The sequence below is a fragment of the Narcine bancroftii genome, chromosome 1 (assembly GCF_036971445.1).
Source record: "Narcine bancroftii isolate sNarBan1 chromosome 1, sNarBan1.hap1, whole genome shotgun sequence".
In the NCBI taxonomy this organism is placed as follows: domain Eukaryota; kingdom Metazoa; phylum Chordata; class Chondrichthyes; order Torpediniformes; family Narcinidae; genus Narcine; species Narcine bancroftii.
The window spans coordinates 324,844,195-324,858,940 of record NC_091469.1 but is presented as its reverse complement, the minus strand read 5'-3'; the positions used below and the strand labels follow the sequence as shown (position 1 = coordinate 324,858,940).

General features: G+C 39.9%; 1 protein-coding gene across 2 annotated transcripts in view; it reads right to left on the bottom strand.

The window, feature by feature from the left end:
- Positions 1-14,746, bottom strand: part of LOC138747970 (dyslexia-associated protein KIAA0319-like) — a 160,756-nt gene that overhangs the window by 8,801 nt on the left and 137,209 nt on the right. For both annotated transcript variants that reach the window (XM_069907641.1, XM_069907633.1), the window contains exons 17-18: positions 14,211-14,353; positions 1,356-1,478 (exon numbers count right to left, since the gene is read on the bottom strand). In XM_069907641.1, coding sequence (XP_069763742.1) covers positions 1,356-1,478; positions 14,211-14,353 — 266 coding nt within the window. The remainder of the gene's footprint in view (positions 1-1,355; positions 1,479-14,210; positions 14,354-14,746) is intronic.

Below are 14,746 nucleotides of genomic sequence, written 5' to 3'. Positions count from 1 at the left end.
AGGGGGGCAGTAATGGTGGCTGCTCTGCTTGTTAAGGAATAATGTGTGCGCACTGGAGCATGTGGTTATTGGAATGCAACAATTCACAGAGGAAGAAAGGTTGGGCTTGTGCTCAAGCCATACAGTACAGAAATGGGCCTATCAAGCCAATACCAACCATCAACTATCCAGCTATAACTTCATCTTACAGCACCTGGTCTGTGACCTAAACCTTGCCGATTAAATACTCACCTCAATCGTTCATAAACGTCGTGAGTACCTGCTTGAATAAATCCCTCAGCCTCTGATTCATCAGGGAAAGCACCCCAAGTTTTAAGGCAGCACAGTTGGCATAGCGTTTTTAGCGCAATGCAGTGACAGCGATCTGGGTTCGAATCCCACACTGTCTGTAAGGAGTTTGTGCATTCTCCCCGTACCGGGAGTTGTAGATGTAATTGGGCTCATGGGCCAAAATGGCCTGTTACCGTGCTCAATGTCCAAATTTAATATTTTTTTTTTGAAAATTGAGTTTAAATAAATTTCAATTCAAGTTTGTCCAACCCCTCCTTTGCAGCTCATGTCCTCTAATGCAGGCAGCATCCTGGTAAATCTTTGATGCTCTTTCCAAAGCCCCCACATCCTTCCTGCAATGGGGTGAACAGAATTTCACAGAGTATGCCAAGTGCATCCGAACCAGTTTTGTTGAGCTGCAATATGACTTTCATACTTTTATACCATTCGTCAATATTCCAATTTAGTCACAGCTTAAAAGATGGGGCCAAAAATGAAAGCACAAAGAAGAGTTGAGATCACAAGGAAGGTCTTCACTTTTATCGTTACTAGAACCAGGTCTCTGAACCAACCTGACAGAAACCTGAGAGATGACCTGATAGGGAAGGTGACCAGGGCAGCGGACCAGCAAGGGGCTCAGACTGGCTCTTGGAAACCAGGTATCAGAAATGGGATTCGAGAGCATACTGAGGGCAAGAAGGGCTTCCTGATCGTGTTGAAGATTTGGATCTGAAGCTCGAACAGGAGTCTGTGTGGCTGCAGAAGCTGCGGGAGCACTGGAGGCAAATCAACAGACATTCAATGACTCTGAAGGGACTTTTTTTTCTCTCATATTGTTTGGGGCACTGGAAAATGTTCATAATAACCCTTTGTTTTACATTATGGCAGGCAAGAGGTGAAGTATATCATGAATAACATTATTTATTATTACGCTACAATAAAAAGAACATGGAGATTACTAGCCAGGCAATGAAGATAAAAATCTACAACATGCATGCGCTACGAGAACCAAATGCTTTCTCTCTCTGGCTCAACACACTGACTTTATATCATACAACAAGATTTTTAAGAGCAAAACTTCTCACCACAGTTGCTTTCTCCATCATCAAAATAATGACGCAGCAGATTCTCCATCCAGAAAGGGTAGCAGACACAACGTTTGGTAAAGGGGTCACAGTGCCCATGGCCTGAGCACTTCAGCAAGCAGACTGCAAAGGGATCAAGCTATGAATGTGGTGGACTGCATCGAGCCTCACCTATCCTTTTTTTTAATTTATTTAAAATCACAAACATTAATTACTACATATTGATACAGACATAGTGTGATTTGTTATTTATATTTTTAAGAAACCCAACCCCCCCCTCACTAATACCCTCCCTTCCCCACCTACAAAGAAAGAAAAAGGAGATCATCATCTAATACAATCATATTTAAACTTTTTGGCTGCAAGAACAGTGGCATCCATCAAAACAGACCGAGAGATCAAATTTTAACACCAATAATTTTCAAATAAGGGCTCCAAACTTTAATAAAGAAAAAATATTTATCTCTTAAATGATATGTAATATTTTCTAAAGGAATATAAGCTTTAATTTCAGTATGCCATCTTTTCATGCCTAAAACTGAATCAGATTTCCATGTAATCGCTAAACACTTTTTAGAAACAGCCAGAGCCAAATGCAAAAATTGAATTTGATACATAGTCAATCTCAATCTTAGTGCTTTCAACTTAATATTTCCTAATAAAAACACCAATGGATCAAAAGATAAATTCACTTTTAATACCTGTTATAAAAACGATTTAATTTGTAACCAAAAGCTTTTAACCTTTTGGACAAGTCCAAGTTGAATGAAAAAAAAGTACCTATTTCTTGACCACACCTAAAACATAAATCTGAAGAACTAAGTTGAAAATGTTTCAATTTCTGCGGAGTTAAATACAATTGATGTAAAAAGTTATACTACACTAACCTATAATGTACATTTATCACCTTAGTCATACTGTCCTTACACAAATTTCTCCAACATTTTCATCAATCTTTCTGTCTAAATCCCATTCCCATTTCATTCTTGATTTATAAATATCTGATTTAGACATTTTATTTTGTAATAATTTATACACCTCAGAAATAATTTTTTTTGAATCATCTTTAGTAAGTAATAATTCCAAAGAAGACTGCCTAGGTAATTTTAAACTATAACCCAGTTTCTCTGATAAGAAATTTTTAACCGGATAATAATTTAAAAAAAGGTATTTGAAACTTATGTTTCATACGATTAAAAGATAAAAATTTCCCTGCTTCAGAATAATCTTCAAATATTTTCAATACCCATTTGGTTCCAAACTTTCATAAACTGATCATCCACAATAAAAGGATAAAGTTTATTCTAATATAAGAGAGTTTTCATTGAAATTGAAACTGTTTATAGATGGAGATTTAATTCATCTTTGTTTAGAAATGTGGAATTTTGTGATTTTTATACGGAATCAAATACAAATATATTTAGAGACTAATCTTAATTCAGTTGACAATAAATTTGTTATATGGGATGCTTTAAAAGCTTATTTGAGAGGACAGATAAGTTTTTCAAATAAGGTTAAGAAGAAGTATTCACAGGACGTAGATAAATTAGAGAAAGAAATTGCAATTTTGAAAAAAAAATTAGAGAAAAAGAGGTTAGAATTAGAGAATAAGAAAATGCATTATAACTCAATTCAGACTTATAGGATGGCAAGATTAATTGATAGAACTAAAAACTATTACGAGTTGGGAGAAAGGACACACAAAGTGTTGGCTTGGCGATTGAAAGCAGAGCAAGCATCGAGGATTATCACTGCTGTTAAAAAAGATTTGAGAATTACTTATAAATCACAAGATATAAATAATTATCTCAGAGACTATTATACTAAATTATATTTGTCTGAATCAATGAATAATGAAGATAAGATTGATGATTTCTTTGAATTTATCAAGCGCGGAAAGATTTAGTTTCCTCATTTAAATTGAAAGAAGTTATTAAAGCTTTGAATTCTCTGCCTCACCTATCCTTGACTGGCTTCCAAAGCTTTTGCTTATAAGGTGACACAGCTGCTGTGGGGTGAGGGGATATTGTGCCTTCATACAACCTGGCCAAGTCCCCCAATCTCTCAGCCAACCCTTGCAAAAAGGCCACCACACTATGTATCTGAATGCGCACAAGTGACTGCAGATGCTGTTATCAGAAGGAATACACAATCCACTGGAGGAACCCAGCGGATTGGGCCAGATGTTTTGGGCCAGAACCTTCATTAGGAATGCTTCCCACAATGAAGAATTCCAGCCCGAAACATCGACCATTCTTTTTCTCCCAATGATGTTGCTCAACCTGTTGAGTTCCTGCATTAGATTGGGTGTCAGTTTATATCAGATGAGAAAGAAACATGGATTATTATTCGGATTCTTATTTCTCTCAATATCTCAACTTGTACAGCAAGAGGAGTCACGTGATGGAGTAGTGGCCGGTCGGGGAACTCCAGCCCTCTCTGGAAAAGTTTAAAAAAAACAGAGAAAAAACAAAGGCACAAACACAAAAACTAAAATAAAGTGAAAATAAAGGTGTGGAGAAAATGGCAGCGAAGAAAGAAAAGCCAAAAGCAATGGGAAGAAGAAAAGACGTCGGAAGAAGAAGGTGAAGGCCTTACCTGTCCGAGGAGGCCCACTGTGGAGAGAGAAGCCCGCTCCCTCAGGTCAGTTGAAGCCCCGAGCTCGGGACTACAAAAATGGCTCGCAGAGCCAAACAAAAGTGCGCAACCTTCGCGCATGCGCGATGCGCAAGACAAAAAGAACACTGACGGGAGGGGGGACCAGCTGAGAAGTCGATCTCCATAGCTGAAATTGACAACCACAACAAAGCAGCAAGAGGAGAACATAGAAAATAATGAGAACAAGAAAGAAGAGAGTAAAAAGAAATCAAAGAAACAACAGATGACCAACCCAGAGGAAGAAGACCAACACCAAGATACTTCTAATAAAAATAAGAAGACCAAAAATACTCAACAAGATAAAACAAACAACCAAACAAGAAAACCAGAAGAGACAGAGGTAAAGGACACAGATCCTGGAGTGGACTCAGAAGAAGAAGAGGAAGAACACAGAGAAATGGAAAAAGAAGGGAAGGGCAAGTACATGGATATTTTTTTAAAGAATATATGGAATCTATAAAAGAATGGCAATCACAAGAATTCAGTGAAATAAAAAGAAGAGTAAAAAGTACAGAAGAAAATATGAATAGATGAGAGATGATCATGTCAGATATAAGAAAAAGAGTGGACAAGGTGGAAGAACGAGAAACAGCCATAGAAATGGAAGTAGATGACTTAAAAAAGAAATTAGAAGAATCTAATAAAAAAGTTAAAGAGACACAAGAGCTGTTAGCTCAGAAGATAGATATAATGGAAAATTATAATAGAAGAAATAATATAAAGATAGTGGGTCTTAAGGAAGATGAAGAAGGCAAGAATATGAGAGAATTTATAAAAGATTGGATCCCCAGGGTCCTAGGAAGACCAGAATTACAGGAAGAAATGGAAATAGAGAGGGCACATAGAACATTAGCCCCGAAACCACAACCGCAGCAAAAACCAAGATCCATTTTAGTAAAATTTTTAAGATATACAACAAGAGAAAATATATTGGAGAGAGCAATGAAGAAAATAAGAGAAGACAAAAAGCCATTGGAATACAAAGGTCAAAAAATTTTTTTCTATCCAGACATAAGTTTTGAACTCCTGAAGAAGAGGAAGGAGTTCAATACAGCAAAAATGTTCTTATGAAAAAAAGGATATAAATTTATGTTAAAGTACCCAGCAGTACTTAAAATAGTTATTCCAGGGCAACAAAACAGACTATTCTCAGATCCAGAGGAAGCACGAAAATTTGCAGAACAACTACAAAACAAGCAGAGAGATGAAGACATGTAATGAGAGTAAAAATGACCACGAACTATATGTATGTGTGTGTATTTTCTTTGGCTTGGCTTCGCGGACGAAGATTTATGGAGGGGGTAAAAAGTCCACGTCAGCTGCAGGCTCGTTTGTGGCTGACCAGTCCGATGCGGGACAGGCAGACACGATTGCAGCGGTTGCAAGGGAAAATTGGTTGGTTGGGGTTGGGTGTTGGGTTTTTCCTCCTTTGCCTTTTGTCAGTGAGGTGGGCTCTGCGGTCTTCTTCAAAGGAGGCTGCTGCCCGCCAAACTGTGAGGCGCCAAGATGCACGGTTTGAGGCGTTATCAGCCCACTGGCGGTGCTCAATGTGGCAGGCACCAAGAGATTTCTTTAGGCAGTCCTTGTACCTTTTCTTTGGTGCACCTCTGTCACGGTGGCCAGTGGAGAGCTCGCCATATAATACGATCTTGGGAAGGCGATGGTCCTCCATTCTGGAGACGTGACCCATCCAGCGCAGCTGGATCTTCAGCAGCGTGGACTCGATGCTGTCGACCTCTGCCATCTCGAGTACCTCGACGTTAGGGGTGTGAGCGCTCCAATGGATGTTGAGGATGGAGCGGAGACAACGCTGGTGGAAGCGTTCTAGGAGCCGTAGGTGGTGCCGGTAGAGGACCCATGATTCGGAGCCGAACAGGAGTGTGGGTATGACAACGGCTCTGTATACGCTTATCTTTGTGAGGTTTTTCAGTTGGTTGTTTTTCCAGACTCTTTTGTGTAGTCTTCCAAAGGCGCTATTTGCCTTGGCGAGTCTGTTGTCTATCTCATTGTCGATCCTTGCATCTGATGAAATGGTGCAGCCGAGATAGGTAAACTGGTTGACCGTTTTGAGTTTTGTGTGCCCGATGGAGATGTGGGGGGGCTGGTAGTCATGGTGGGGAGCTGGCTGATGGAGGACCTCAGTTTTCTTCAGGCTGACTTCCAGGCCAAACATTTTGGCAGTTTCCGCAAAGCAGGACGTCAAGCGCTGAAGAGCTGGCTCTGAATGGGCAACTAAAGCGGCATCATCTGCAAAGAGTAGTTCACGGACAAGTTTCTCTTGTGTCTTGGTGTGAGCTTGCAGGCGCCTCAGATTGAAGAGACTGCCATCCGTGCGGTACCGGATGTAAACAGCGTCTTCATTGTTGGGGTCTTTCATGGCTTGGTTCAGCATCATGCTGAAGAAGATTGAAAAGAGGGTTGGTGCGAGAACACAGCCTTGCTTCACGCCATTGTTAATGGAGAAGGGTTCAGAGAGCTCATTGCTGTATCTGACCCGACCTTGTTGGTTTTCGTGCAGTTGGATAATCATGTTGAGGAACTTTGGGGGACATCCGATGCGCTCTAGTATTTGCCAAAGCCCTTTCCTGCTCACGGTGTCGAAGGCTTTGGTGAGGTCAACAAAGGTGATGTAGAGTCCTTTGTTTTGTTCTCTGCACTCTTCTTGGAGCTGTCTGAGGGCAAAGACCATGTCAGTGGTTCCTCTGTTTGCGCGAAAGCCGCACTGTGATTCTGGGAGAATATTCTCAGCGACACTAGGTATTATTCTATTTAGTAGAATCCTAGCGAAGATTTTGCCTGCAATGGAGAGCAACGTGATTCCCCTGTAGTTTGAGCAGTCTGATTTCTCGCCTTTGTTTTTGTACAGGGTGATGATGGTGGCATCACGAAGATCCTGAGGCAGTTTACCTTGGTCCCAACAAAGCTTGAAAAACTCATGCAGTTTGGCATGCAGAGTTTTGCCGCCAGCCTTCCAGACTTCTGGGGGGATTCCATCCATACCTGCTGCTTTGCCACTTTTCAGTTGTTCGATTGCCTTATATGTCTCATCCAGGGTGGGAACCTCATCCAGCTCTAGCCTTAGGGGCTGTTGAGGGAGCTGGAGCAGGGCGGAATCTTGGACTGAGCGGTTGGTACTGAAAAGAGATTGGAAGTGTTCTGACCATCGGTTGAGGATGGAGATCTTGTCGCTGAGGAGGACTCTGCCGTCTGAGCTGCGCAGCGGGCTTTGGACTTGGGGTGAGGGGCCGTACACAGCCTTTAGAGCCTCGTAGAAACCCCTGAAGTCGCCAATGTCCGCGCTGAGCTGTGTTCGTTTGGCGAGGCTAGTCCACCACTCATTTTGGATCTCCCGGAGTTTGCGCTGAAGATGGCTGCATGCGCGACGGAAGGCTTGTTTCTTCTCTGGACAGGACGGCTTTGTAAGGTGAGCCTGGTGGGCAGCTCGCTTCTTTGCCAGCAGCTCCTGGATTTCCTGGCTGTTTTCGTCAAACCAGTCCTTGTTTTTCCTGGAGGAGAAGCCCAGTACCTCTTCAGTGGATTGCAGTATGGTAGCCTTCAACTGATCCCAGAGGGTTTCAGGGGACGGGTCCGTGAGGCGGGTTGCAACGTCGAGCTTTGCTTTGAGGTTTGCCTGGAAGTTTCCTCTCGCTTCGTCTGACTGCAGTTTTCCAACATTGAACCTCTTTCTGGGGGCTTTATTGTTCCTGGGCTTTGGCTTGAAGTGAAGGTTGAGCTTGCAGCGAACCAGCCAGTGGTCAGTGTGGCATTCCGCGCTAGGCATGACCCTGGTGTGGAGCACATCTTGTTTGTCACTTTCTCGCACCAGGATGTAGTCCAGGAGGTGCCAGTGTTTGGATCGGGGATGCATCCAGGTGGTCTTAAGGCTGTCCCTCTGCTGAAAAAGGGTGTTTGTAATGACAAGCCGCTGTTCTGCGCAGAGCTCCAACAGGAGGCGCCCATTGTCGTTGCACTTGCCGACGCCATGCTTGCCCAGGATTCCTGGCCAGGTTTCTGAGTCTTTGCCGACACGAGCGTTGAAGTCGCCCAGGATGACAACCTTGTCGGCTGTAGGGGTGCGTTGGATGAGGTTGCGCAGGTCGGTGTAGAACTTGTTCTTTTCTGCTGGTTCCGCCTGGAGGGTTGGCGCATAGACACTGATGAGGGTGATGTGACGCTTGTTTTGAAGTGGGAGTCGCATGGACATGATTCGGTCCGAGAGGCCTGTCGGAAGGTTTTCGAGTTTGGAGGCAATGAAGCTCTTGACCATGAAGCCTACACCAGATAGGCGTCGTTCATCCGAAGGCTTGCCAGACCAGTAGAGTGTGTAGCCCGCGCCGCGTTCTTGGAGGCTGCCTACATCTGCCAGGCGGACTTCACTGAGAGCGGCTATGTCGATGTCAAGTCTGAGGAGTTCATGTGCAATGAGGGCAGACCGACGTTCAGGTCGGTGGCTGTCAGTCTTGTCTAGCATGGTTCTGATGTTCCAGCATGCTAGCTTGAGTTTGTGAGCATCTTTTGAGGGGGAGGACGTGGAGGGGGAGGACGTGGAGGGGGAGGACGTGGAGGGGGAGGACGTGGAGGGGGAGGACGTTGAGGGGGAGGACGTGGACCTGTCCTCGGGCCTGCGCAAAGGAGCTTTTAGGTGGAGTGCAGTGCGCGCAGTACTGGCCCCACCCTTTACACCCATGGTTCGTGTGCCGTGGCCAAGCAAGCTGGGACGTGGCAGCGAGGTCCTTGGGTCGTAGGTTTTATATCGGAGTGGCCTTCTCCTATGCAGGTTTCTTACCCGGGCTGGAGGGGCCTGCCTCCCCTCCTAGGTCGGTCCATACTGCCCGGACCGGGGCCGAGGCCGCCGCAGTGTATGTGTGTATATATATATATAATATATATATGTGTGTGTGTGTGTGTGTGTGTGTGTGTGTGTGTGTGTGTGTGTATATGTATATATAGTTGTGTATGTATATATGTGTATACATGAGTGTATCCATATTTAGAGGAAAATATATAGAGTATAGATAAGAATTAATAAGGGAATGAAAGGGAATAGAGGGAATAAGGAGGGAATTAAAAGAGTGACCTTTGTTATATATGAAAATCAAAATCTTTTCCGGGGGGGGCTGGGTGGGGAGGAGTTACGGTCACTGTAAAATCAGTTGACGCTTGCAAGTGAATTCGCAAATCCAAATGGAGAGGGGAGATGTGGTTGCCCGGCAAGGGATAAAGGGCAACTCAGGAGGGGGAGGGGAGAATGGGGTTAAAGAAGTTTTAAATAGGAGAATAAGGAAAATGTTTGATGTTTTAGAAATGTTGTCTTATAAAGTGTTCAAAACAAGAAAGCAGAAATGGATAAGAAGGAAAGGTGATGATGGAGAAACGGAAAGGGAAGATAAACAAAGTATGAAATGGCTACGTTGAACTATATGACTTTAAATATTAATGGAATACATAACCAAATCAAAAGGAAGAAACTGCTAAATTTACTGAAAAAAGAAAAAATTGATATAGCATTCGTGCAAGAAACACATTTAACTGAATTGGAGCACAAGAAATTAAAGAGAGATTGGGTAGGACATGTAACAGCAGCGTCGTATAATTCAAAAGCAAGAGGAGTGGCTATATTAATCAGTAAAAATGTACCAATTAAAATAGAAGAGGAAATAATAGATCCAGCAGGGAGATATGTAATGATAAAATGTCAGATATATTCGGAGTTTTGGAATCTACTCAATGTATATTCACCTAACGAAGAAGATCAAAAGTTTATCCAAGATATTTTTTTGAAGATAGCAGATACGCAAGGGAACATATTAATAGGAGGGGATTTCAACCTTAATTTGGATTCAAATATGGATAAAACTGGGAAAAAAATTAACAGAAAGAACAAAGTAACCAAATTTATAATTAAATCGATGGAAGAAATGCAACTTTTGGATATATGGAGGAAACAACACCCAAAGGAAAAGGAATATTCATATTATTCGGGTAGACATAAAACATACTCAAGAATAGACCTATTTCTGTTATCAGCTCGTATGCAAGATAGAGTAAGAAAAACAGAATATAAAGCTAGAATATTATCGGACCATTCACCCTTGATATTTACAATAGAGTTAGAGGACATCCCTCCAAGAATGTATAGATGTAGATTAAACTCCATGCTACCACCGCCAGTGGGCTGATATCGCCTCAAACCGTGCATCTTGGCGCCTCACAGTTTGGCGGGCAGCAACCTCCTTTGAAGAAGACCGCAGAGCCCACCTCACTGACAAAAGGCAAAGGAGGAAAAACCCAACATCCAACCCCAACCAACTAATTTTCCCCTGCAGCCGCTGCAACCGTGTCTGCCTGTCCCGCATCGGACTTGTCAGCCACAAACGAGCCTGCAGCTGACGTGGACTTTTACCCCCTCCATAAATCTTCGTCCGCGAAGCCAAGCCAAAGAGAGAAGAGACTTAAAAGGCAGGATTTTAGAGAATTAATTGAAAGACAAATTAAAATGTACTTTGAAATAAATACGGAATCAGTGAAAGATAAGTTTATACTATGGGATGCAATGAAAGCGTTCATTAGAGGGCAAATAATAAGTTATGTAACCAAGATTAAGAAGGACTATAATCAGGAAACAGAACAGTTGGAAAGGGAAATAGTAAATATAGAAAAAGAATTAGCAATGAAGGAAGACACAACTAAAAGAAGAGAATTGGCAGATAAAAAAATAAAATATGAAACACTACAAACATAAGGTGGAGAAGAACATAATGAAGACAAAACAGAAATATTATGAACTAGGGGAAAAAACGCACAAAATTCTAGCATGGCAGCTTAAGACAGAACAAGCTAAGAAAATAGTATTGGCATCAAGGAAAAAAGACAATCAAATCACATATAATCCAATGGAGATCAATGAAAACTAGAGAATTCTATGAACAATTATATCAAACTAAAAACGAAGGGAAAGAAGGCAAAATAGATGAATTTTTAACTAAAATTGAACTACCAAAATTACAAATAGAGGAACAAAATAAATTAACAGAACCATTTGAAATAGTATAAATACAAGAGATAATAAAAAAACTACCAAATAATAAAACACCAGGAGAGGATGGATTCCCAATAGAATTCTATAAAACGTTTAAAGATTTATTAATTCCTCCCCTTCTGGACGTAATCAACCAGATTGATAAAACACAAAGCTTACCAGAGTCATGTAAAACAGCAATAATTACAGTAATACCAAAGACAGGGAAAGATCCACTTACACCAGCATCATATAGACCAATATCTTTACTTAACACAGATTATAAGATAATAGCTGAACTATTAGCAAACAGATTAGCCAACTATGTACCAAAAATAGTAAATCTAGACCAAACTGGATTTATTAAAAAAAGACGAACAACAGACAATATCTGTAAATTTATTAACTTAATTCATGCAGTAGAAGGAAATAAAACTCCAACAGTAGTGGTTGCTTTAGATGCAGAGAAGGCCTTTGACAGAGTAGAATGGAATTATTTATTCAAAGTACTACAAAAATTCAGCTTACCAGAGAAATATATTAATTGGATTAAAGCATTATATAAGGGGCCATTGGCGAAAGTGACAGTAAATGGATATATATCAAAACAATTTAACTTAAGCAGATCAACAAGGCAGAAATGCCAACTATCTTCTTTATTGTTCGCATTAACCATAGAACCACTAGCAGAACTGATAAGAACAGAAAATAAAATAAAAGGGATAAAAATAAAAGACAAGGAATATAAAATCAGTCTATTTGCAGATGACGTTATAATATACTTAGCAGAACCAGAAATATCAATAAAAGAATTACATAGGAAATTGAAGGAATATGGAGAAGTGTCGGGGTACAAGATTAACACAAATAAAAGTGAAGCAATGCCAATGAATAATGCAGATTTCTCAAAATTTAAGAAAGAATCACCATTCAGATGGCAAACGCAAGCAATACAATATCTAGGTATACAAATAAATAAAAACCTCGGCCATCTATATAAACTCAATTATTATCCACTAATGAAAAAATTGCAAGACGACTTAGAGCATTGGAAAGATTTACCACTAACACTGATAGGAATGATAAACTGTATTAAAATGAACATTTTCCCAAGGATAAAATACCTATTTCAGACATTACCAATACGCTTAACAGAGAAATTTTTCAAGGATTTAAAGAAAATAATAAGGAAATTTTTATGGAAAGGGGGAAAACCGAGGATAGCACTAGATAAATTAACAGAATGGTACAAACAAGGAGGCTTACAACTACCAAACTTTAAAAATTATTATAGAGCCGCACAATTAAGATTGCTATCAGATTTTTATCAAACAAGGGAAAAGCCAGATTGGACCAGATTTGAACTAGATAAAATAGGTGAGAAGATACCTGAACATATATTATATAAATGGGATGAAAAATTGGTACACCGTAGGAATTCTCCGGTATTGCATCATCTGCTCAACATTTGGAAGAAGATTCATGTAGAAAGGAATAAAACAAATTACCAACTACCAAAACTAATACTGACGCAAAATCAGCTAGTCCCTTTTACAATAGATAACCTTTCCTTTAGAGAATGGGAGAAAAAAGGGATCAAAAGAATAGAAAATTGTTTTTCGGGAAATAAACTATTATCCTTTGAACAATTGAAGGATAAATATAATATAACTTACAATACAATGTTGGCATACTACCAACTGAAATCCTACTTGAAGGACAAATTGGGAAACAGTCTGAGGTTACCAGAAGGAAGTAATTTTGAATATGTGATTACAAACACAATGATAATCAAAAAGTTATAACAAACATGCATATTAAACTACAAGAAAAGGAGAACGAGGAAACAAATGGTAAAACCAAACGAAAATGGGAACAAGATCTAAGCATAAAGATAAAGAATGAAACATGGGAGAAGCTACGCTCTGGAACCATGAGAAATACAATAAACACGAGGTTACATATGATACAATATAACTGGATACACAGGCTATACATTACACCTCAAAAGTTAAATAAATGGGTCCCAACAGTATCAGACAGATGTTTTCGCTGTAAAAAGGAAACGGGAACAACAGTTCATGCAATTTGGACATGTGAGAAAGTGAAAAAATTTTGGGAAGATCTAAACCAGATACTAAATAAAATCACAAAAAGCAATATACCAAAAAACCCAGAGATCTTCCTCCTAAGTAATATAAAAAACAAAGAATTTGGACTTGATTTGGATGGAGCACAAAAAAGATTTGTTATGATAGCCCTAGCTGTAGTAAAAAAATGTATTATGTCAACCTGGAAATTAGAAGATAACTTGAGAATTCAACAATGGTATATAGAAATGAATAAATGTATTCCATTAAAAAAAATAACATTACAACATTTGAACAAATATGGGAGCCATACATGAAACATAATAGAGAAAACCTACCGTGGACATCTACCACCTAAAATGACAGGAGGAGAAGATCATGTAAAGAACTGACTCAGTGGAATTTCTTGTTTATTTTTATTGAGTGACAACATTGTTTAATGGGTTTAATGTATCTTATATTCTGAACTTTAAATAAATGGGAGGGGAGGAGGGAAGGCGGGGAGAAAACGACACTGTATATATTTAAGAAGGAAAATGTATGTATCTTGATCAATGTGGTTTATAGTGTGAAAAATAAAAAAATAAAAAAATAAAACTTGTACAGCAAACTAGTATGTTGATATGCATCATCCATTGGGAAGGTGTTTGCAAAACAGTTTATACAGGCCGTCAAATGATTACAGCATCAAGTAATCATTTGAATGGCTTTGAAAGGAGGTGGAATTATCTCGTTACTTTAACATCATGTATCAAAATTCAAAAGTCAGTAGAAACTTGCACATTTTCCACCAAGAATATTGGTTCCATGTCTCCATTAGCAGGCAGCTTTTTTTGTAAATGGGTTTGACTGTTGGAATACGTAATAGATATTTTTAATCAAACTGTATGTACACAATGCGCACATTTAAAAATTGAAACTACTAGAGACTAATAATAATTGTCTGTGTACAATTAGCCATGATCTTTGTCAGAGGCACTCCTGAAGGAACCGTGCATACTATCCCCGTCAATATGAACAAGTTAGTGATTTGAACATGTTTTGGAAAAAATGAAATGCCCAAATTAACATCAAGCTTTTGTAACTCACCAACTGTATCTATTCTCAAGGTCTTGTAGAGCAAGAAGTCCACCTTCTGTCTCATGAGCCGCTTCTGCAGAGTCCTGGCCACATCCACTCCTTTATACATGCTGCCTGGCTGGTCTCCTCGAACATAGAATGTTAACACTGTGCTGCAGGACAGAAGGTATAAAACCATCATTCAACAGCAGTCTTCAGTCAAGTTTGCCATCTGATAGTACAACCTGATGAAACAGAGTTCTCCACTCCTCAGTGCAAATCATGCAGACACACAACCAGACATAACACACATACAGACAATACACATGCAGGACAAGTATTTTATTCATAAAAATAAATAAATATTGTACAAAATGAGAGTCTATACTGCAACGTGAAGAAATCCTTTAACTAATTGTAAGTTATTGAACCATAGAACATTACAGCACAGAAAAAAGCTCCTTCGGCCCTACTAGTCTGTGCTGAACTTATTTTTGCCTAGTCCCACTGACCAGCACTCAGTCCATAGCCCTCCATACCTCTCCCATCCATGCACATGTTTCAAA